The 21,354-nt window shown below is 45.8% G+C and overlaps 2 protein-coding genes and 1 long non-coding RNA gene across 5 annotated transcripts in view; 2 read left to right on the plus strand and 1 right to left on the minus strand.

The window, feature by feature from the left end:
• Positions 1-9,856, plus strand: pi4k2a (phosphatidylinositol 4-kinase type 2 alpha). Its single transcript, NM_001173732.1, is given in 9 exon segments — positions 1-436; positions 5,071-5,271; positions 5,802-5,933; positions 6,821-6,974; positions 7,141-7,199; positions 7,395-7,494; positions 7,687-7,820; positions 7,922-7,981; positions 8,788-9,856. Coding segments are annotated over 9 exon segments (1,341 nt in total). The 5' UTR covers positions 1-97; the 3' UTR covers positions 8,950-9,856.
• The window catches only part of LOC123725427 (uncharacterized), a 21,130-nt gene continuing 9,585 nt past the window's right edge, over positions 9,810-21,354 (minus strand). For 2 of the 3 annotated variants that reach the window (XM_045690846.2, XM_045690845.2), the window contains exons 2-3: positions 11,664-12,145; positions 9,810-11,013 (exon numbers count right to left, since the gene is read on the minus strand). In XM_045690846.2, coding sequence (XP_045546802.1) covers positions 10,791-11,013; positions 11,664-12,016 — 576 coding nt within the window. In that variant the 5' untranslated portion in view covers positions 12,017-12,145 and the 3' untranslated portion in view covers positions 9,810-10,790. Of the gene's footprint in view, positions 11,014-11,663; positions 12,146-13,292; positions 13,507-21,354 lie in introns of those variants that run through there. The other variant, XM_045690844.2, reaches the window with a different exon arrangement.
• LOC123725428 (uncharacterized) overlaps positions 15,214-21,354 on the plus strand; it is an 18,113-nt gene continuing 11,972 nt past the window's right edge. The window contains exon 1 of the long non-coding RNA XR_014379625.1: positions 15,214-15,510. This is a non-coding gene — a long non-coding RNA (uncharacterized LOC123725428). The remainder of the gene's footprint in view (positions 15,511-21,354) is intronic.

Genomic DNA, 21,354 nt, shown 5'->3' on the forward strand with positions numbered 1-21,354 from the left:
TGACGTTACATTATCGGTAAATATCCTGAACACAAAAGCGCATCCCTTCGTCTTTCCCCCTTTTCTCTCTACCTATCTTTCCTCCGCGTACCCCGGTATGGACGAAACTAGTCCGTTGGTTTCCCCGCTACGGGACTCCAACGACTTCGGCTTCAGCTCCACCGAGCCCACCAGTCCCCGAGGCGGATTTGGAGGCACGCCGGGCTCGGTGGTTCGCATCCCGGCCGGGAGTCCGGAGCGCAGCCGGGAGAGACAGCCGTTGTTGGACCGGGACCGAGGAGGTTCACCGCGGGATCCGCATAGAAACGACTTCCCGGAGGATCCCGAGTTTCGAGAGATCATCCGCAAGGCGGAACGCGCCATCGACGAAGGGATCTATCCGGAGAGAATCTACCAGGGATCCAGCGGCAGCTACTTTGTCAAAGATTCACAAGGGGTAAGAAAGAGCGAAAAGCATCGAAAAGGAGATCACAATCGATCGATTTAGCTAACTCACCTAAGCAACTATGGATTTCATGTCGTCATATTTAGCTAGCATATATCAAAGATAAGTACAACACTTTGATTTATTGTTTATGAATGACAACAATGAGATTGACAAGTCCATTAGTTGTCATCCTTGAGTAATGATGTTTTGTGCGTCTTTTTATTGTCCAGAAGGCTACACTATTGCAGGTAAATTCCTCCCATCTCACTATGTACTCTAAAAGTGGACAAGGCCTCTGGTTTATTTCCTTCAGTATGACTTGTAAATATATCCTCCCACCGGAGAAACCGCCTGGGGAAACAGGTTTCTAACTTCAACCTCCATTGTACTGTTTATTCTCTGCAATATGGCCTAGTTTTGGTGTTGTGTATTGACTACTTCCATACAGTAGAGTTGACCCAGTTACAGTCTAGCCAATCTCTTATCTGGAACAGCTGTGTCACTGTGGCAACACCAGCTGAGGAGCCTAGTGCCCTCTACTCACTCTCATGTGTTGGCCTCGACTCACGGCTAGACTGTGTGTGTGTGTGTGTGTGTGTGTGTGTGTGTGTGTGTGTGTGTGTGTGTGTGTGTGTAACGCAGGGACAAATGACTCACAAATGGCACTGTATTCCCTATATAGTGCACTACTTTTGACCAGAGCCCGAACACACACGTACACTCCCACACAGCCCCCACGCAACACAGTCTATCCGTCTGCATCGGCAATCAGTCATTGTTGCGCTTAACTCATGGGGTTGTAATCACCCACACACTCTTGGTAATAGTGGTGAATTGTCACGAGGTTTTGTTGTGATGGAAAATAGTGCTCTTTCTATTTGATTGAGCTCCAGTCTAGAGAATTCTAACCAAAATCTAATCTTTGGATAGAAACATGAGGGAGAAGCCAACTATGGTGACTTGGTGCATAGACATAGACCTAGTACTAGTAGCAACTTACCCAACATTTATCATCATCTGAAACTCCACGATGCGGTCACATTTCTTGGTTAAAAATGGAAGTGGCTCCCTGGACTTTGGAAGTCCTGACGTGTGGGGGAATCCACCAGATTTCAGTTCCTTTATGTGTAATTCCAAACCAGCCCATTGTCTACCAGTATTCAGCCAGGTCTGTCTATAGTATTGTAGCGACCCTGTGTTTATAAGCGTAGATATCTGCTCTGCCATGAAACATGCTCCTGTGGCAGTCGATATCTGCACATATAAACACAGGGTCGCCACAGAATCAACAGTAGGACGTTATTAGCCTCAGTTGCAGAAATGTGAGCCGAGGCCAGGACTTTCTAGTCCTACGGTAATGGGTGTTAGGGATCTGTGAGCCGAGGCCTACAGTAACGTGTGTTAGGGATCTGTGAGCCGAGGCATACAGTAACGTGTGTTAGGGATCTGTGAGCCGAGGCCTACAGTAACGTGTGTTAGGGATCTGTGAGCCGAGGCATACAGTAACGTGTGTTAGGGATCTGTGAGCCGAGGCCTACAGTAACGTGTGTTAGGGATCTGTGAGCCGAGGCCTACAGTAACGTGTGTTAGGGATCTGTGAGCCGAGGCCTACAGTAACGTGTGTTAGGGATCTGTGAGCCGAGGCATACAGTAACGTGTGTTAGGGATCTGTGAGCCGAGGCCTACAGTAACGTGTGTTAGGGATCTGTGAGCCGAGGCCTACAGTAACGTGTGTTAGGGATCTGTGAGCCGAGGCCAACAGTAACGTGTGTTAGGGATCTGTGAGCCGAGGCATACAGTAACGTGTGTTAGGGATCTGTGAGCCGAGGCATACAGTAACGTGTGTTTGGGATCTGTGAGCCGAGGCCTACAGTAACGTGTGTTTGGGATCTGTGAGCCGAGGCCTACAGTAACGTGTGTTAGGGATCTGTGAGCCGAGGCCAACAGTAACGTGTGTTAGGGATCTGTGAGCCGAGGCATACAGTAACGTGTGTTAGGGATCTGTGAGCCGAGGCCTACAGTAACGTGTGTTAGGGATCTGTGAGCCGAGGCCTACAGTAACGTGTGTTTGGGATCTGTGAGCCGAGGCCTACAGTAACGTGTGTTAGGGATCTGTGAGCCGAGGCCTACAGTAACGTGTGTTTGGGATCTGTGAGCCGAGGCCTACAGTAACGTGTTTTTGGGATCTGTGAGCCGAGGCCTACAGTAACGTGTGTTAGGGATCTGTGAGCCGAGGCCTACAGTAACGTGTGTTAGGGATCTGTGAGCCGAGGCCTACAGTAACGTGTGTTAGGGATCTGTGCTATTCGCAAACAGTCACAGGATTTAACACAGAAGTGAGAGTATTTTATCCCTGAACTCTGGGTCACTCTGTCTACCTCTCAATCCTCCCTTCATTGCCCCCTTTACTCTCACCCTCTCTCCTCTCCTAGTTAGCAGAACAGTGTTGGTACAGTATAAAGCATGGTAGTAGTTAACAGAACAGTGTTGGTACAGTATAAAGCATGGTAGTAGTTACATTTACATTACATTTAAGTAATTTAGCAGACGCTCTTATCCAGAGCGACTTACAAATTGGTGCATTCACCTTATGATATCCAGTGGAACAACCACTTTACAATAGTGCATCTAAATCTTTTAAGGGGGGGGGGGGTAGAAGGATTACTTTATCCTATCCTAGGTATTCCTTAAAGAGGTGGGGTTTCAGGTGTCTCCGGAAGGTGGTGATTGACTCCACTGTCCTGGCGTCGTGAGGGAGCTTGTTCCACCATTGGGGTGCCAGAGCAGCGAACAGTTTTGACTGGGCTGAGCGGGAACTGTGCTTCCTCAGAGGTAGGGGGGCCAGCAGGCCAGAGGTGGATGAACGCAGTGCCCTTGTTTGGGTGTAGGGCCTGATCAGAACCTGAAGGTATGGAGGTGCCGTTCCCTTCACAGCTCCGTAGGCAATCACCATGGTCTTGTAGCGGATGCGAGCTTCAACTGGAAGCCAGTGGAGAGAGCGGAGGAGCGGAGTGACGTGAGAGAACTTGGGAAGGTTGAACACCAGACGGGCTGCGGCATTCTGGATGAGTTGTAGGGGTTTAATGGCACAGGCAGGGAGCCCAGCCAACAGCGAGTTGCAGTAATCCAGACGGGAGATGACAAGTGCCTGGATTAGGACCTGCGCCGCTTCCTGTGTGAGGCAGGGTCGTACTCTGCGAATGTTGTAGAGCATGAACCTACAGGATCGGGTAACCGCCTTGATGTTAGTGGAGAACGACAGGGTGTTGTCCAGGATCACGCCAAGGTTCTTAGCACTCTGGGAGGAGGACACAAGGGAGTTGTCAACCGTGATGGCGAGATCATGGAACGGGCAGTCCTTCCCCGGGAGGAAGAGCAGCTCCGTCTTGCCGAGGTTCAGCTTGAGGTGGTGATCCGTCATCCACACTGATATGTCTGACAGGCATGCAGAGATGCGATTCGCCGCCTGGTTATCAGAAGGGGGAAAGGAGAAGATTAATTGTGTGTCGTCTGCATAGCAATGATAGGAGAGACCATGTGAGGATATGACAGAGCCAAGTGACTTGGTGTATAGCGAGAATAGGAGAGGGCCTAGACCAGAGCCCTGGGGGACACCAGTGGTGAGAGCGCATGGTGCGGAGACAGATTCTCAACACGCCACCTGGTAGGAGCGACCTGTCAGGTAGGACGCAATCCAAGCGTGGGCCGCGCCGGAGATGCCCAACTCGGAGAGGGTGGAGAGGAGGATCTGATGGTTCACAGTATCAAAGGCAGCAGATAGGTCTAGAAGGATGAGAGCAGAGGAGAGAGAGTTAGCTTTAGCAGTGCGGAGAGCCTCCGTGACACAGAGAAGAGCAGTCTCAGTTGAATGCCCAGTCTTGAAACCTGACTGATTAGGATCAAGAAGGTCATTCTGAGAGAGATAGCAGGAGAGCTGGCCAAGGACGGCACGTTCAATAGTTTTTTGGAGAGAAAAGAAAGAAGGGATACTGGTCTGTAGTTGTTGACATCGGAGGGATCGAGTGTAGGTTTTTTCAGAAGGGGTGCAACTCTCGCTCTCTTGAAGACGGAAGGGACGTAGCCAGCGGTCAAGGATGAGTTGATGAGCGAGGTGAGGAAGGGGAGAAGGTCTCCGGAAATGGTCTGGAGAAGAGAGGAGGGGATAGGGTCAAGTGGGCAGGTTGTTGGGCGGCCGGCCGTCACAAGACGCGAGATTTCATCTGGAGAGAGAGGGGAGAAAGAGGTCAAAGCACAGGGTAGGGCAGTGTGAGCAGGACCAGCGGTGTCGTTTGACTTAGCAAACGAGGATCGGATATCGTCAACCTTCTTTTCAAAATGGTTGACGAAGTCATCCGCAGAGAGGGAGGAGGATTCAGGAGGGAGGAGAAGGTAGCAAAGAGGTAGTTAACAGAACAGTGTTAGTACAGTATAAAGCATGGTAGTAGTTAACAGAACAGTGTTAGTACAGTATAAAGCACGGTAGTAGTTAACATGCAGCACCTGTGGAGAAATTTCTCTCTGTCTCCTCTGCATATTGTAACTTCACTCATCCCATCTTTTACCAATGTTACATTTGCTCACAGCACAGGTGAGTTTGCAATTAGAAAATGTCCACCTAAATCTGTCTGTCTGTCTCTCTGTAGAAGATCATCGGTGTGTTCAAGCCGAAGAACGAGGAGCCTTACGGTCAGCTGAACCCAAAGTGGACCAAGTGGCTCCAGAAGCTGTGTTGTCCCTGCTGTTTTGGACGGGACTGTCTAGTCCTGAACCAGGGTTATCTGTCTGAGGCTGGGGCCAGTCTGGTGGACCAGAAACTAGAGCTTAACATAGTACCCAGGACCAAGGTAGGGAGAGACACACACACACACACACACTGAACCAGGGTTGTCTGTCTGAGGCTGGGGCCAGTCTGGTGGACCAGAAACTAGAGCTTAACATAGTACCCAGGACCAAGGTAGGGAGAGACACACACACACACACACACTGAACCAGGGTTGTCTGTCTGAGGCTGGGGCCAGTCTGGTGGACCAGAAACTAGAGCTTAACATAGTACCCAGGACCAAGGTAGGGAGAGACACACACACACACACACACACTGAACCAGGGTTGTCTGTCTGAGGCTGGGGCCAGTCTGGTGGACCAGAAACTAGAGCTTAACATAGTACCCAGGACCAAGGTAGGGAGAGACACACACACACACACACACACACTGAACCAGGGTTGTCTGTCTGAAGCCTGGGTGATCAGAAACTAAATATAGTCCCCGGGGCCAAGGTAGTGGTTAGACACACACACTTAGACACGCAGGTACTGGGAGGTCCTGCGTCAGGGTTCTCTCTTGATTTCCTTCACTCTCTCTCTGTATCTCTACTAGGTGGTGTACCTGGCCAGTGAGACGTTTAACTATAACGCTATAGACCGGGTCAAGTCCAGGGGTAAGAGGCTGGCTCTGGAGAAGGTACCCAAAGTGGGACAACACTTCCACAGGATCGGCCTGCCTCCCAAGGTACGTCTGCTGCTTCCTGGTTGTGTTCCAAAGGGTACCCTATTCCCTTTATAGTGCACTACTTAGGTTACATACTGTACTAGAACTACAGGCCGCCAAGAGGGAAATGCAGGATGAAGGGTTTTTAAAGTGAATCCTTAATTGAAGTAAAGAGATTTAGCAGATTAAAGTTTTAAAGTTGAGACTTTACTCTAAAACTTCTCCATTAGGATCTGTGATTTCCTCTAGATTTATGATGACTCCCTCCCTCCCTCACCCACCCTCTCTCTCTCCCTCCCACCCTCTCTCTCTCCCTCCCACCCTCTCTCTCTCCCTCCCACCCTCTCTCTCTCCCTCCCTCACCCTCTCTCTCTCCCTCCCTCACCCTCTCTCTCTCTCTCCCTCCCTCACCCTCTCTCTCTCCCTCCCACCCTCTCTCTCTCCCTCCCTCACCCTCTCTCGCTCTCTCTCCCACCCTGTCTCCCTCTCTCCCTCCCTCACCCTCTCTCTCTCTCTCCCTCCCACACCCTCTCTCTCTCTCTCTCCCTCCCACCCTCTCTCTCTCCCTCCCTCACCCTCTCTCTCTCCCTCCCTCTCCCACCCTCTCTCTCTCTCCCACCCTGTCTCTCTCTCCCTCCCCCACCCTGTCTCTCTCTCTCCCTCCCTCACCCTGTCTCTCTCTCTCCCTCCCTCACCCTCTCTCTCTCTCTCCCACCCTGTCTCTCTCTCTCCCACCCTGTCTCTCTCTCTCCCTCCCTCCCACCCTCTCTCTCTCTCTCTCCCTCCCACCCTCTCTCTCTCTCTCTCCCTCTCCCACCCTTTCTCTCTCTCTCCCACCCTGTCTCTCTCTCTCCCACCCTGTCTCTCTCTCTCCCACCCTGTCTCTCTCTCTCCCTCCTGTCCTCCAGTTGGGTTCATTCCAGATCTTCGTTGAGGGCTTTAAGGATGCAGACTTCTGGCTGCGGAGGTTTGAGGCAGACCCCTTGCCAGAGAACACCAACAGACAGATGCAACTACAGTTTGAGAGGCTGGTGGTCCTTGATTACATCATCAGGAATACAGGTACGTAAAGTTGGATGATAGGACCATGATAGGTAACCAAGGCAATGGCGGTGAAGAAGGACAAGCAGGCCGGCTGACACCTGTGTGAATATGTGTCATGTCAATCCCTTTAAGAAATAGTGATGTGGAAGGTACATTAAACTGTAACACCTCTCTGTCTCCACAGATCGGGGAAACGATAACTGGCTTCTAAAATATGACTGTCCCATGGACCAGGGAAGCAGGGTAAGCACACACCAGAATAGGAACCGAAATCTCTTAACCGTGTTCTCTTATGCACTTATGTCTGACTCAGAGTGCTCTCTTTCCATCTCTCCGTCTACCCCCCTGTGTATCACCTCTCTCTCTCTTTCTCTCTCTCTCTCTCTCTCTCTCTCTCTCTCTCTCTCTCTCTCTCTCCCCTCCACTCTCTCTGTCCAGGACACAGACTGGGTAGTAGTGAAGGATCCTATCATCCAACTAGCTGCTATAGACAACGGACTGGCCTTCCCTCTCAAACACCCCGACTCCTGGAGAGCCTGTAAGCACCGCCTTCTGCCTCCTCAACCAATCACTGAACAGCTTGTAGAGATGCTCTGACCAATCACAGAGCAGTTTGTAGAGACGCACTTTCCCACTGAACAATCGCAGAGCACCCTATAGAGATGCACCTTCTCTGTGACCAATCATTGCATTTCTTACTAAAGTTTATTCGTTTTTTGACCAATCGTAGACCCGTTCTACTGGGCGTGGCTGTCCCAAGCCAAGGTTCCGTTCTCCCAGGAGATAAGAGAGCTGGTTCTGCCCAAACTGGCCGATCCCAACTTTATCAAAGATCTGGAGGAAGACCTGTACGAACTGTTTAAGGTGAGGAGGAGGAAGGGAGCAAACTTCAAACTGAACTGATTATCCAATCTTTGATGGTGTTTCTATTTGAGTATTTTTGACCCTTGACCTGTTTGTTGCAGAAAGACCCAGGCTTCGACAGAGGGCAGTTCCACAGGCAGATAGCTGTTATGAGAGGACAGGTATGTTTTAAATATGCCATGCCTCTTTTTAAATAATATATCCCGGAAAACTTCAATTAAACACAGTGTGTCTAAACGCCGCCTGGGAATCGGCACACATTTCAGCAAATAAAATCCAGGTCTAGATGAATTGTTTACAAGTGAAAGTCAGTGAGTAACGTAAAGCAGAGAAACGTCATTGGATGAGACAGCAGTGGCTCAGTTGGTAGAGCATGGTGTTTGCAACGCCAGGGTTGTGGGTTCGATTCCCACGGGGGGCCAGTAGAGAAAAAAAAAAGTATGAAATGAAATGTATGCATTCACTACTGTAAGTCGCTCTGGATAAGAGCGTCTGCTAAATGACTAAAATGTAAATGTAAAATGTTTGACGTGGTCGGCTGAACTATAGCCGATACGAGAGACTGAATGAGAGAATGGTGCTGAAACATGAACTCTGGGGGTACTAGGCAGTCTCTGCAAGCCTAACCTGCGATGGATGTGTTACTCTGTTTATACTGGTCACAGTAAACCGCGTGGTAGTCTTCTCAACATTTTTATTGGGCAAAAGCTGTGCGCATTAAGGAAATAGAAGCCTGTCTCTAATAAGCGCCGGTCGTGTTCAGTGATTGAAGCAAATAAAAGTTGGGCTATTAATTGAAGTTAACTTGGAAATAACTATTTATTTAGAAATAACTTCTCATTCTTTGTAGATCAGTCAGTCACAATTGACCCACAATCACAGATGTCATGCCCTTATGGAGAGTATCTAACCTGTCGGTCTCTCTCTCTCATTTCCCCCCCCCCCCCCCCCCCCTTTGGTGGTCTAGATCCTAAACCTCAGCCAGGCTCTGAAGGACAGTAAGACCCCCCTCCAGCTTGTCCAGATGCCTCCAGTTATAGTAGAAACAGCCAGAGCACCACAGAGGGCCAACAGTGAGTCTTACACACAGAGCTTCCAGAGCAGGAGACCCTTCTTCACCCGGTGGTAGAGGAAGAGGAGGAGGAGTGAGCAAGTGTGTACGTCAAATGTATGTGTGTAAAGGGCAAACGAGTGAGGAGTCTCTCCTACCCCCAACGGACAGACGGTATTGAGAATGACTGAGGAAGACGAGGAGGACTGAGGACAAAGGAAGAGAACGCATATCACTCCGTCCGTTTGTCTCTGTGCCTTGTGTGGATGTCAAAGACGACGATGATGATATATCTTCCTATAAGGAATGGAGTCTATATGATGGGCTTAGTAAACTCCCTTTCTATGGAGTTGCACACAGTCTACGTCCCAAAAGGAGCCCTATTCCCTAGTGCACTACTTTTGACCAGGGCCCATAGGGTTCCATTTGGGAAGCAGACGCTTAGCTCAGCCACTGCAGTTTTAAAGCCTCTCTCTCTCTTTCTCCCCCCGTTTGGGTGAGGTGGTGTTGCATTCCTTATGACGGCCACGCTGTGGACAGCAGCAGCCATGCGGACTCATTGCTCTCACGGCTCTCTACTGCCCCCTTTGTCTTCGGATGAGGAACTGCAAGGTACTGCAGCGTGTTGAAGTTTTAGGGAGCCACATTTGGAGAAACTACTACTTTTTCCCCCTTAATTTGGAAAGACATGCATCTTTTCCTTTCTGAAAATAACAGGGGGAAAAGTAGATCCGATTTCTCTCTGCCATTCTGTAGTCGAATACATTTAAGATGTCTCCCATCGCTTCTGTTTACTTTGATTTCTGTTGTTTTTTAAATCATTTTTCTGACTTGTGGGAGAAAGATGGACACGGTTTTTTTGAAAACACACTATCAGGACTTCCTGCTGTTGCCACAGATTCTAACTGACCTGAAATGTATTGTGACAATGCACTGTATAATTTGTATGTAATATATTTAATGAAAGATTATAACAAAACTATTACATTAATATCATGTATCTTGTCGTTTGTTTTGATAAATGTTTTATTTAGAGAGAAGACTTTATTCTTATTTTCCCCCCCACTTTATTTTGTGAGGACATTAATCTATTTGTCAGACAAACCTATGCACACAAATACATATATGCAAGTTTACTTTGACAGATGTGCATGTTAAGTGTCAACCATAACCCTTAAACAGATAATTCACTCAAACTAAATCTTAGTTTTATTCATTAGTCCACTGTTGGACCACTTTCAGTACAGAGTCATAACTGTCATGTGTTTTACATCATATGATGCAAAACACATGACAGTTAATGCTCTGTAAATGTCGTTTACACCTATCCAAGTCCTTTCAGGTTTAGTTGTAGGCTATCTACCAGGTATAGCTTTGTTATAGAGAAGAATTTTCTAGTGTTACTGGCTTTTCTACGAAGTCCATGCCTTTGGGATTTTTGGGCCACGCACAGGCCGTGTTCGAGAGGGTCAAAACCGCAATGTAGCATGGGTAAATTGTAACTGACCTATAAATAATGAGTTATTTGATGCAAGGTGATTTGTAGATTCGACAGTCACCTGCAGTCGTTTTGATGCTCTCGAACACAGCCATAGTCACCTGCCGATAGTGTTGTAGATCGGTCTGTCTGCTCTGATCAGTCAGTGAACAGTGACTGAGCAGGGTTGATAATGTTCTCAAACAGTCATTGTGATGTTGCCAGTTTTCTCCCTTCCTTTGGTTTAAGTGACAACGTCTTGACAAGTAAGGTTAGGTTGACAGTTTGGTCGAAAACGTACTTCATTTAACTCCACACATAGCAACTCTGTATTGAACGACACCTCGCTCTGATTGGTGGGAATGGAAAAAGGACCAATCACAGAGCAGCTTTACGACATGTTTTAAGTTCAGCAGGTCAGCGCTCATTTCTCTCCATTGGCTCAGTGTAGAATGCGATGGAGGTAGCGTTCTGGGTCCTTGGTTCCCCCCTGCCGCGTCGCGGCCCCCAGCCTCTCCAGATGGGGTCTCTCTGAGGGCCTTTGTGCGTCCAACGGGGCGCCCCCTTCTGCACTTGTCGACCCCCCGGGGAGGGGGTCCAGCTCTCCAATATTACTGGGGTCCTCTTCTTCATTGTCCTCCTCATGGTCCAAACCCTCCTTAATCCTAGAAGGAGAGGAGGAGGGAGAGCATGAATGGGAGGGAAGGAAGGAGAGAGTGAGGGATAGAGAGAAGGGAAAGTGAGAGGGAGGGAAGGAAGGAAGGAGAGAGGGAAGTCTATTTAAAACAGTGTCACAATGGAAACAACGAAGTGGTATTTCAGGCCCAACCCTGCTTCTACCTATGCGGTTGCTTCAGGGCCTGTATGTATCAAGCCTTTCAAAATAGTAGTGCTGATTTAGGATCAGGTTTTGCCTTTTGGATCACAAAGAATAAGATTAGATGGACATGGGGGATCTGATCCAAGATCAGCACTCCTATGAGATGCTTGATACATAGGGCCTCAGATGTGCAAACACTGACATGGGATAGAAGAAGAGACCATAGAGATCATTTGAAGCCTGACTACAACTAATTGAATCGATCCGTCAGTTAAACGGAAGTTAAATGTGGAGAGTCTGTCTAGTCAGGTGGAGGATGTAGTTAAAGGATTTGAGCTGATCTGTCTGTTGACCAAATACCCTTGACCTGGTTTCCACTCTCTTTAATTATGTCTCTTTTTGTCTCCTCTTTCCTTCTCTCGTTGTGCTCTCTCTCTCCATCCGTCTCTCACTCCTTTCTCTCCCATCTATCCCCCTCTTTCTCCTCTCTCTTACCTGAGGTGTCCAAATGCTTTCAGCAACTTGGGTTCTCTGTGTCCCTCCGTCCTGATACCACTCCTGCTTCTGGCGCTCACCCTGAACCCCACCAACGCCTGGGCCAGCCCTGCATCCATCTCTCCCTCCTCCTCTCCTCCCTCTCTCCCTCTGTCTCGCTCTTCTCTGCCCCACACCAGTCTTGCCCGCTGCTCTGCGTCCCGGTCCCCGGCCACGTGGAACAGCCGTCTTAGCTGACGCAGGTTTACCCCCGCGAAGATGTTGGAACATCCCGACTTCCTGCTTCGCCTCTTTTCAGGCTGCCAGAGCAGGGACGGACCATCCACCACAGAGGGGGGTTCCGGGTCCTCCATAACCCTCTGAGAGGGGGGAGATGGAGGGGTGAGGAGGAGAGAGGGAGGGATGAGGTAGTAGGAGGGAGATCAGGTTGATGAGAGATGGATTGAAAGAATAGAGGGATTCCAAGACAACTCCGTCAGCACCTGCAAACAAACAGACATCAATCATTAGCTAAATGTCGCTAGCCCCTGCCCAGCAACCTAGATACTCTGTTTGTGGGATGACAGCATTATCCTTGGGCCTCAGACCACACAATGTCTGCATCCCAAAATGGCACCCTATTCCCTATATAGTGCACTCTGGGCCCTGGTCAGAAGTAGTGCACTACATGAGAATAGGGTGCCATTTGGGATGTAGCCAAAGACACTCTGTAGGTTGTCAAGGATACACACGCACACATGCAGTGTAAGCCTGATTAGAGAGGGGGGAGAGGAGAGGAAGGAGAGAGAGGGAGGAGATGAGAGTAGAGCGAGGGGAAGAGGAAGGAGAGAGAGCGAGAGAAGAGGGGAGAACAGAACATTTAAAAGCTGGTTGTTGACTCCAACAATGGATAAAGAGTGGATGTTGGACTGAGGCCCTTTGTGTTGTTACTAAGCAACAGTGAGACATTTGTAATATAGTTGAACTATAAGATAGGAAGTTGTATTAGAATAAAACTGGCACTGTCTGAAATACTGATGTTGACAGAAATAAAGTGAAAGCAAAGGTTAAATAAAGCAACGTCCTCTCACTCAAAGAGCATAAAGAGTTTAATGAGGAGAGGCTGGTGTCTATTAGGGCTAGGTCATGGCTTAACGTTCATACACACAGGGCTGGCCACAGATACAATGAAGCATGACACTGTCTGATGCGCTAAAATTAGTAAACCTAGTGTAAATCATGTAATTATAAGTAGTATATCAAATGACCAATTGTTTACATAATGAGTAACTTGATGAATATCATAGATAATAGCCTACATCAAGGACCAACAATCATTATTATGCTTGACAGTCACAGGGGGAGCCACTGAAATGCGGGAATGTTGTCTGGAATTATAATCGACCTACCCACCCCGCAGCGAAACGCAATCTGCTCATTTTGGCGAACAGTTTGCTGCGGGACGCCAGATGTTTCATGATCGAACATATTTGCTTATAGTATGCCTACCAATAACGTACAAATAATGCTTATAAAATAGCATGACGTGTTGTAAATCAACATATAACGTTACCTGCACAACAAAACCAATGAACTATTAGTCAAGCGGATTTGCTGCGCGACAGCATCATAGAGATTAAAAACTCTTACCCCTTCAGCAAGTGAACGCAGTAAAACATGACACCTGCTCAGGCTTTGAGGAGATGTAGCCTACTGCGCAGACATGAAATTGACATTCTCCGCTACTTTATAGTAGCCTTCTTCTGCTGTCAAAAACGAGAAGCAAACAAAGTTTTTCTGTGTAGTGTGCGCTTGAGCCCTCACAATGAACTCTCGCTCTCACCATCTCATTCTCTGTCTCGCTCTCTCTCTCGACAACCAATAGCAGCACTTGGGACACTCACCACTCCCCTCCCATTCGACCAGGGCTACCCCTTTCTGACCAATCACAGGCTTTGAGAGAGACGCGTCAGCAACTGTTCAGATCACACAGTGTACAAGGTGTGATCTGACATTGACGTCATCGGCGCGTGTGCTTACCTCAAAGCCAGGGTTGCCATGTCCGCGGTGAAACTATATTGGTCGCAGACAAGTTTCTGGGCTACCTCTAAATTGTACGGCGGCCGCCATGGCATTACTCTTTATTTTGTATGATATTGTTTTATATATATTTCACTGGGACCTGCTGCTGACTATCAGGCAGTGAGCAGGCTGTTACTGAGTGTGTTCATTTTTGATTGTTTATTTCACTTTTGTTTATTATCTATTTCACTTGCTTTGGCAATGTAAACATTTGTTTCCCATGCCAATAAAACCCCTTGAATTGAAGTGAGTGAGTGACAGAGTGGTGGGGAGGGAATTGGGGCCGGAAGGGGTGTGTGTGTGTGTGTGTGTGTGTGTGTGTGTGTGTGTGTGTGTGTGTGTGTGTGTGTGTGTGTGTGTGTGTGTGTGTGTGTGTGTTTGTGTGTGTGTGTGTGTGTGTGTTGAGAGAGCGCTGCAGTTGATTTATGAAGACAGAGCAGCACACTCCTTGACAACTTTTTACATGTTGTAGGTAGGCTATTTAGATTGTCATTATGGAGACACCTACAGTGCATTCAAAAGGTATTCATACCCCTTGACTTTTTCCACATTTTGTTATACTACAGCGTTATTCTAAAATTGATTATATTAAATCAGTCTCCACACAATGACAAAGCAAAAACAGGTTTAGACATTTTTGCAAATGTATAAAAAAAAAAAAAACTGAAATATCACATTTACAGAAGTATTCAGTACTTTATTGAAGCAGCGATTACAGCCTGGAGTCTTCATGGGTATGACATTACAAGCTTCACACACCTGTATTTGGGGAGTTTCTCCCTTTCTTCTTTGCAGATCCTCTCAAGCTCTGTCAGGTTGTTTGATCTGGTTCTGGCTGGACCACTCAAGGACATTCAGAGACTTGTCCCAAAGCCACTCCTGTGTTGTCTTGGCTGTGTGGTTAGGGCGCTGTTCTGTTGGAAGGTGAACCTTCACCCCAGTCTGAGGTCCTGTGCACTCTAGAGCAGGTTTTGGTGCCAGGTCCTCCAGATGTGACACTTGGCATTCAGGCCAAAAACTTCAATCTTGGTTTCATCAGACCAGAGAATCTTGTTTTTCATGGTCTGAGAGTCCTTTAGGTGCCTTTTGGCAAACTCCAAGCGGGCTGTCAAGTGCCTTAAGAACAGCCCTTAGCCTTGGTATATTGGCCATTTAACCTACCAAGCTTCCTCGGGCCTTATTGCTTAATCATTGCAGTCAAACAAGTCAGACATCCATTGTTGTGGTGAGTTTAATAAGGGCAAATCATATTTTACCTTGGGACATATTATTAAGGACGCAATAATAATCATTTTAATGGAAAACTTTTCTTCTGTCGTTACAAATTACGTCGATATTCCTTCTTAATTCGCTAGGTAACGTTATGGGAAAGGGTTTCTTGGAGAAATGTGGCAAATCATCTCTTGCTGCAACAGAAATGTAGACCTAGTTTTCAGACCCTGTGGGAGGGTTTTGAGAGGTCATTGTCATTTAATTTAGACCTGGCAACCCTGCTCAAAGCAGAGGGGAAGAAACCATCAGGAGTGTAATTAATCCATGTGCAGTTCCTCCTCCACGGACTTATCTACAATCATCATAACAGTGTGTAATAAATTGTGTAAGACAGGGTAAATGCGTCCGTATGCTTCAGTTCGGCTGGCGTCTAGCCGAAGTCAGTTAGGCGAACCGAACTGGTATGCTCGCATGCACTCAAAATACATTTATTGAGTAGCCTTTCTGGATCTCTTCAAATAGCCATCTACGGCCAAACAAGAAAGTGAAGACACACCCAAACAAGGAAACCGAGGTAAAGTTGGTTTTATATTCACACATTCAGATATTCAACAGACATTCATCAAACATTCAACAGACATTTGCCAAAAGCAATTTAAAGCGGTATAAATCAATAACTAATTCACAGTTTGTTGCAGAATCATCAAAATAGGTATGATTTATTCTATATATATCTAGTATACTTTTACAAGCTTTGCTTTGAGTAAACATTCAAGGTCTGACTTGATAGAAATACATAACATCTATAAAATTCCATTTCTGTCACGTGTGCTCCCTCTCCGGCCTCTAGATCGCCAGGCTGGTCGTTATGGCGCACACCTGTCACCATCGTTACGCGCACCTGCGTGTCGTCAGACTCACCTGGACTCCATCACTTCCTTGATTACCTGCCCTATATATGTCACTCCCTTTGGATCCTTCCCCAGGCGTCATTGTTTCTGTTTCGTCTCAGTGCGTTGTTCGAGGTTCTTGGTTTGCTTTATGTTCCGTTTATTTTATTAAAACACTCACTCACTCCCTGAACTTGCTTCCCGACTCTCAGCGCACATCGTTATGATTTAAAGCCATATAAATCAATACCGTTTTCACAGATTATGACAGAAAAATCTAACTCAGTATGTGATTTATTCTATAAATGTCTGTATACTTTAGCAACCTTTTGTTTTGAGTAAACATTCCAGTTTTGATTTGATAGAAATCTATAAAATGCAATTTAAAGAACTATAAACCAATAACTAATTCACTGTTAGTCACAGAAATATCAAACTAGGTATGATTTATTCTATAAATGTCTAGCATACTTTTCCAATTTTTGTTTTGAGGAAAAATTCCAGTTTTGATTTGATAGAGGGCATCTAGAGGGTGTGTGGTCAAAGTTCTAACGAGTCTGTTATACACTATTAGAAAGGGCCTGGTATATTAAATTAGACTACAGGAAAAAACTAAGGGATGAAGGGGTCAGACCTGACTAACAAAGAAGACAGGTGGATGGATCAAGAGGATGAACACGTGAAATTGTCAAGAAACTGAAGATCTCGTACAACGCTGTGCACTACTCCCATTCATTGTCTGTGGATGACAAAGAAGGAATTCAACAAAGCCAAAATAGAAAATGATTTGAAGGGTCCTCTTTGCTGTTAAATTAGAGACGTAAAAATAAATGATAGTTGTGTCTTCTAACTACTTTAAAATGTGGGACTGATTTGGAACTGATTGATTTAAAAATGCCTTCCTCTCCATCTTAAATAAGCATGCTGCTTTCAAGAAATTTAGAACCAGGAACAGATATAGCCCTTGGTTCTCCCCAGACCTGACTGCCCTTAACCAACACAAAAATATCCTGTGGCGTTCTGCATTAGCATCGAACTGCCCCCGCGATATGCAACTTTTTAGGGAAGTTAGAAACCAATACACACAGGCAGTTAGAAACGCCAAGGCTAGCTTTTTCAAACAGAAATTTGCTTCGTGCAACTCCAACTCTAAAAAGTTCTGGGACATTGTAAAGTCCATGGAGAATAAGAACACCTCCTCCCAACTGCCCACTGCACTGAGGATAGGAAACTCTGTCACCACCGATAAGCCCACTATAATTGAGAATTTCAATAAGCATTTTTCTACGGCTGGCCATGCTTTCCACCTAACTACCCCTACTGCATTCAACAGCACTGCACCCCCCACAGCTACTCGCCCAAGCCTCCCCCATTTCTCCTTCTCCCAAATCCATTCAGCTGATGTTCTGAAAGAACTGCAAAATCTGGACCCCTACAAATCAGCTGGGCTTGACAATCTGGACCCTTTCTTTCTAAAATTATCTGCCGAAATTATTGCAACCCCTATTACTAGCCTGTTCAACCTCTCTTTCGTGTCGTCTGAGATTCCCATAGATTGGAAAGCAGCTGCTGTCATCCCCCTCTTTAAAGGAGGTGACACTCTTGACCCAAATTGCTACAGACCTATATCCATCCTACCCTGCCTTTCTAAGGTCTTCGAAAGCCAAGTCAACAAACAGATTACCGACCATTTCGAATCCCACCGCACCCTCTCCGCTATGCAATCTGGTTTCAGAGCTGGTCATGGGTGCACCTCAGCCACGCTCAAGGTCCTAAATGACATCGTAACCGCCATCGATAAGAAACAATACTGTGCTGCCGTATTCATTGACCTGGCCAAAGCTTTTGACTCTGTTAATCACCACATCCTCGTCGGCAGACTCAGTAGCCTTGGTTTCTCAAACGATTGCGTCGCCTGGTTCACCAACTACTTCTCTGACAGAGTTCAGTGTGTCAAATCGGAGGGCCTACTGTCTGGACCTCTGGCAGTCTCTATGGGGGTACCACAGGGTTCAATTCTTGGGCCAACTCTTTTCTCTGTATACATAAATGATGTCGCTCTTGCTGCTGGTGAATCTCTGATCCACCTCTACGCAGACGACACCATTCTGTACACTTCTGGCCCTTCTTTGGACACTGTGTTAACCTGTTAGGGCTAGGGGGCAGTATTTGCACGGCTGGATAAAAAAAATGTACCCGATTTAATCTGGTTACTAATCCTACCCAGTAACTAGAATATGCATATACTTATTATATATGGATAGAAAACACTCTAAAGTTTCTAAAACTGTTTGAATGGTGTCTGTGAGTATAACAGAACTCATTTGGCAGGCAAAACCCTGAGACATTTTCTGACAGGAAGTGGATACCTGATGTGTTGTATTACCTTTAAACCTATGCCATTGAAAAACACAGGGGCTGAGGAATATTTTGGCACTTCCTATTGCTTCCACTAGATGTCACCAGCCTTTACAAAGTGTTTTGAGTCTTCTGGAGGGAGATCTGACCGAACAAGAGCCATGGAACGATGATGGCCCATTAGACACCTGGCGCGCGAGTTCATGTTGGGTACCCTCGTTCCAATACGTTATAAAAGAGTATGCATTCGTCCACCTTGAATATTATTCATGTTCTGGTTAAAAAAGGCCCTAATGATTTATGCTATACAACGTTTGACATGTTTGAACGAACGTAAATATATTTTTTCCCCTCGTTCATGAAGTGAAGTCCGGCGGGCTTAGATCATGTGCTAACAAGACGGAGATTTTTGGACATAAATTATGAGCTTTTTTGAACAAAACTACATTCTTTATGGACCTGTGATACCTGGAAGTGACATCTGATGAAGAGAATCAAAGGTAATGGATTATTTACATAGTATTTTCGATTTTAGATCTCCCCAACATGACAACTAGTCTGTATCGCAACGCGTATTTTTCTGGGCGCAGTGCTCAGATTATTGCAAAGTGTGATTTCCCAGTAAGGTTATTTTTAAATCTGGCAAGTTGATTGCGTTCAAGAGATGTAAATCTATAATTCTTTAAATGACAATATAATATTTTACCAATGTTTTCTAATTTTAATTATTTAATTTGTGATGCTGACTTGACTGCCGGTTATTGGAGGGAAACGATTTCCTCAACATCAATGCCATAGTAAAACGCTGTTTTTGGATATAAATATGAACTTGATAGAACTAAAAATGCATGCATTGTCTAACATAATGTCCTAGGAGTGTCATCTGATGGAGATTGTAAAAGGTTAGTGCATCATTTTAGCTGGTTTTATGGTTTTGGTGACCCTGTCTTTGAATTGACAAAACATTACACACAACTCTTGTAAATGTACTGTCCTAACATACTGTAAATTTATGCTTTCGCCGTAAAACCTTTTTGAAATCGTAAAACGTGGTTAGATTAAGGAGATGTTTATCTTTCAAAGGGTGTAAAATAGTTGTATGTTTGAAAAATTTGAATTTTGACATTTATTTGGTTTCAAATTTGCCGCTCTTGAAATGCACCTGCTGTTGATGGAGTGCACCACGGGGGGGACGCTAGCGTGCCACCTAGCCCATAGAGGTTAACAACCCTCCAGACGAGCTTCAATGCCATTCAACTCTCCTTCCGTGGTCTCCAACTGCTCCTAAACACAAGTAAAACTAAATGCATGCTCTTCAACCGATCGCTGCCTGCACCTGCCGGCCTGTCCAGCATCACTTCTCTGGACGGTTCTAACTTAGAATTTGTGGACAACTACAAATACCTAGATGTCTGGTTAGACTGTAAACTCTCCTTCCAGACTCACATCAATCATCTCCAATCCAAAGTGAAATCTCGAATTGGCTTCCTATTTCGCAACAAAGCATCCTTCACTCATGCTGCCAAACATACCCTCGTAAAACTGACCATCCTACCAATCCTCGACTTCGGCGATGTCATTTACAAAATAGCCTCCAATACCCTACTCAACAAGCTGGATGCAGTCTATCACAGTGCCATCCGTTTTGTCACCAAAGCCCCATATACTACCCACCACTGCGACCTGTACGCTCTCGTTGGCTGGCCTTCGCTTCATAATCGTCGCCAAACACATTGGCTCCAGGTCATCTACAAGACCCTGCTAGGTAAAGTCCCCCCTTATCTCCGCTCACTGGTCACCATAGCAGCACCCACCTGTAGCACGCGCTCCAGCAGGTATATCTCTCTGGTCACCCCTAAAGCCAACTCCTTTGGTCGTCTCTCCTTCCAGTTCTCTGCTGCCAATGACTGGAACGAACTACAAAAATCTCTGAAACTGGAAACACTTATCTCCCTCACTAGCTTTAAGCACCAGCTGTCAGAGCAGCTCACAGATCACTGCACCTGTACATAGCCCATCTATAATTTAGCCCAAACTACTACCTCTTCCCCTACTGTATTTATTTATTTTATTTATTTTGCTCCTTTGCACCATATTAATTATATTTTAACTTTGAACTTTCTTCAAACTACAAATCTACCATTCCAGTGTTTTTCTTGCTATACTTTATTTACTTTGCCACCATGGCATTTTTTTGCCTTTACCTCCCTTATCTCACATCATTTGCTCACATTGTATATAGTCTTATTTTTTTTTCTACTGCATCATTGATTGTATGTTGTTTTACTCCATGTGTAACTCTGTGTTTTTGTATGCTGTCGAACTGCTTTGCTTTATCTTGGCCAGGTCGCAATTGTAAATGAGAACTTGTTCTCAACTTGCCTACCTGGTTAAATAAAGGTGAAATAAAAAATAAAATAAAAATTTGGCTTGATCAATCAATTTGGATTGATTTAAGATTCCAAACATTGTCCAACTTCACACAGAACAAATTGCACTTGAAATGAACATTTCTTAAAGTTATTGCAAATAAATGCATATTAAAAAAAATTCTGCGACAATACACTGAATTAGTTATTGATTTCTTCATCTTTAACCTGTCTGGGCTAGGGGGCAGTATTTTCACGGCCGGACGAAAAACGTACCCAATTTAAACAGGTTACTACTCTGGCCCAGAAACTAGAATATGCATATTATTAGTAGATTTGGATAGAAAACACTCTGAAGTTCCTAAAACTGTTTGAATGGTGTCTGTGAGTATAACAGAACTCATATGGCAGGCAAAAACCTGAGAAAATCCCAAGCAGGAAGTGGAAAGTCTGAGAATTGTAGTTCTTTTGATTCTCTATCGAAACTACAGTGTCTATGGGGGACGTTGCACTTCCTAAGGCTTCCATTGGCTGTCTAAAGCCTTCAGAAAGTGGTTTGAGCATTTTCCTGTCACTGGGCAGATAATAGGAGCTCAGTTACTGAGTGGTCTGCCTGGCAACAAAGGGATTGGATATGCTCGGTCGCGCAAGCGCGCCCCTCCTTCTTTTTCTTCTTGAATGAATATGCTATTGTCCAGTTGGAATATTATCGCAATTTTACGTTAAAAATACCATAAAGATTGATTTTAAACAGCGTTTGACATGCTTCTAAGTACGGTCATGGAACATTTTGACTTTTCG

This window comes from Salmo salar, chromosome 12 (genome assembly GCF_965601325.2).
Source record: "Salmo salar chromosome 12, fSalSal1, whole genome shotgun sequence".
In the NCBI taxonomy this organism is placed as follows: Eukaryota; Metazoa; Chordata; class Actinopteri; order Salmoniformes; family Salmonidae; genus Salmo; species Salmo salar.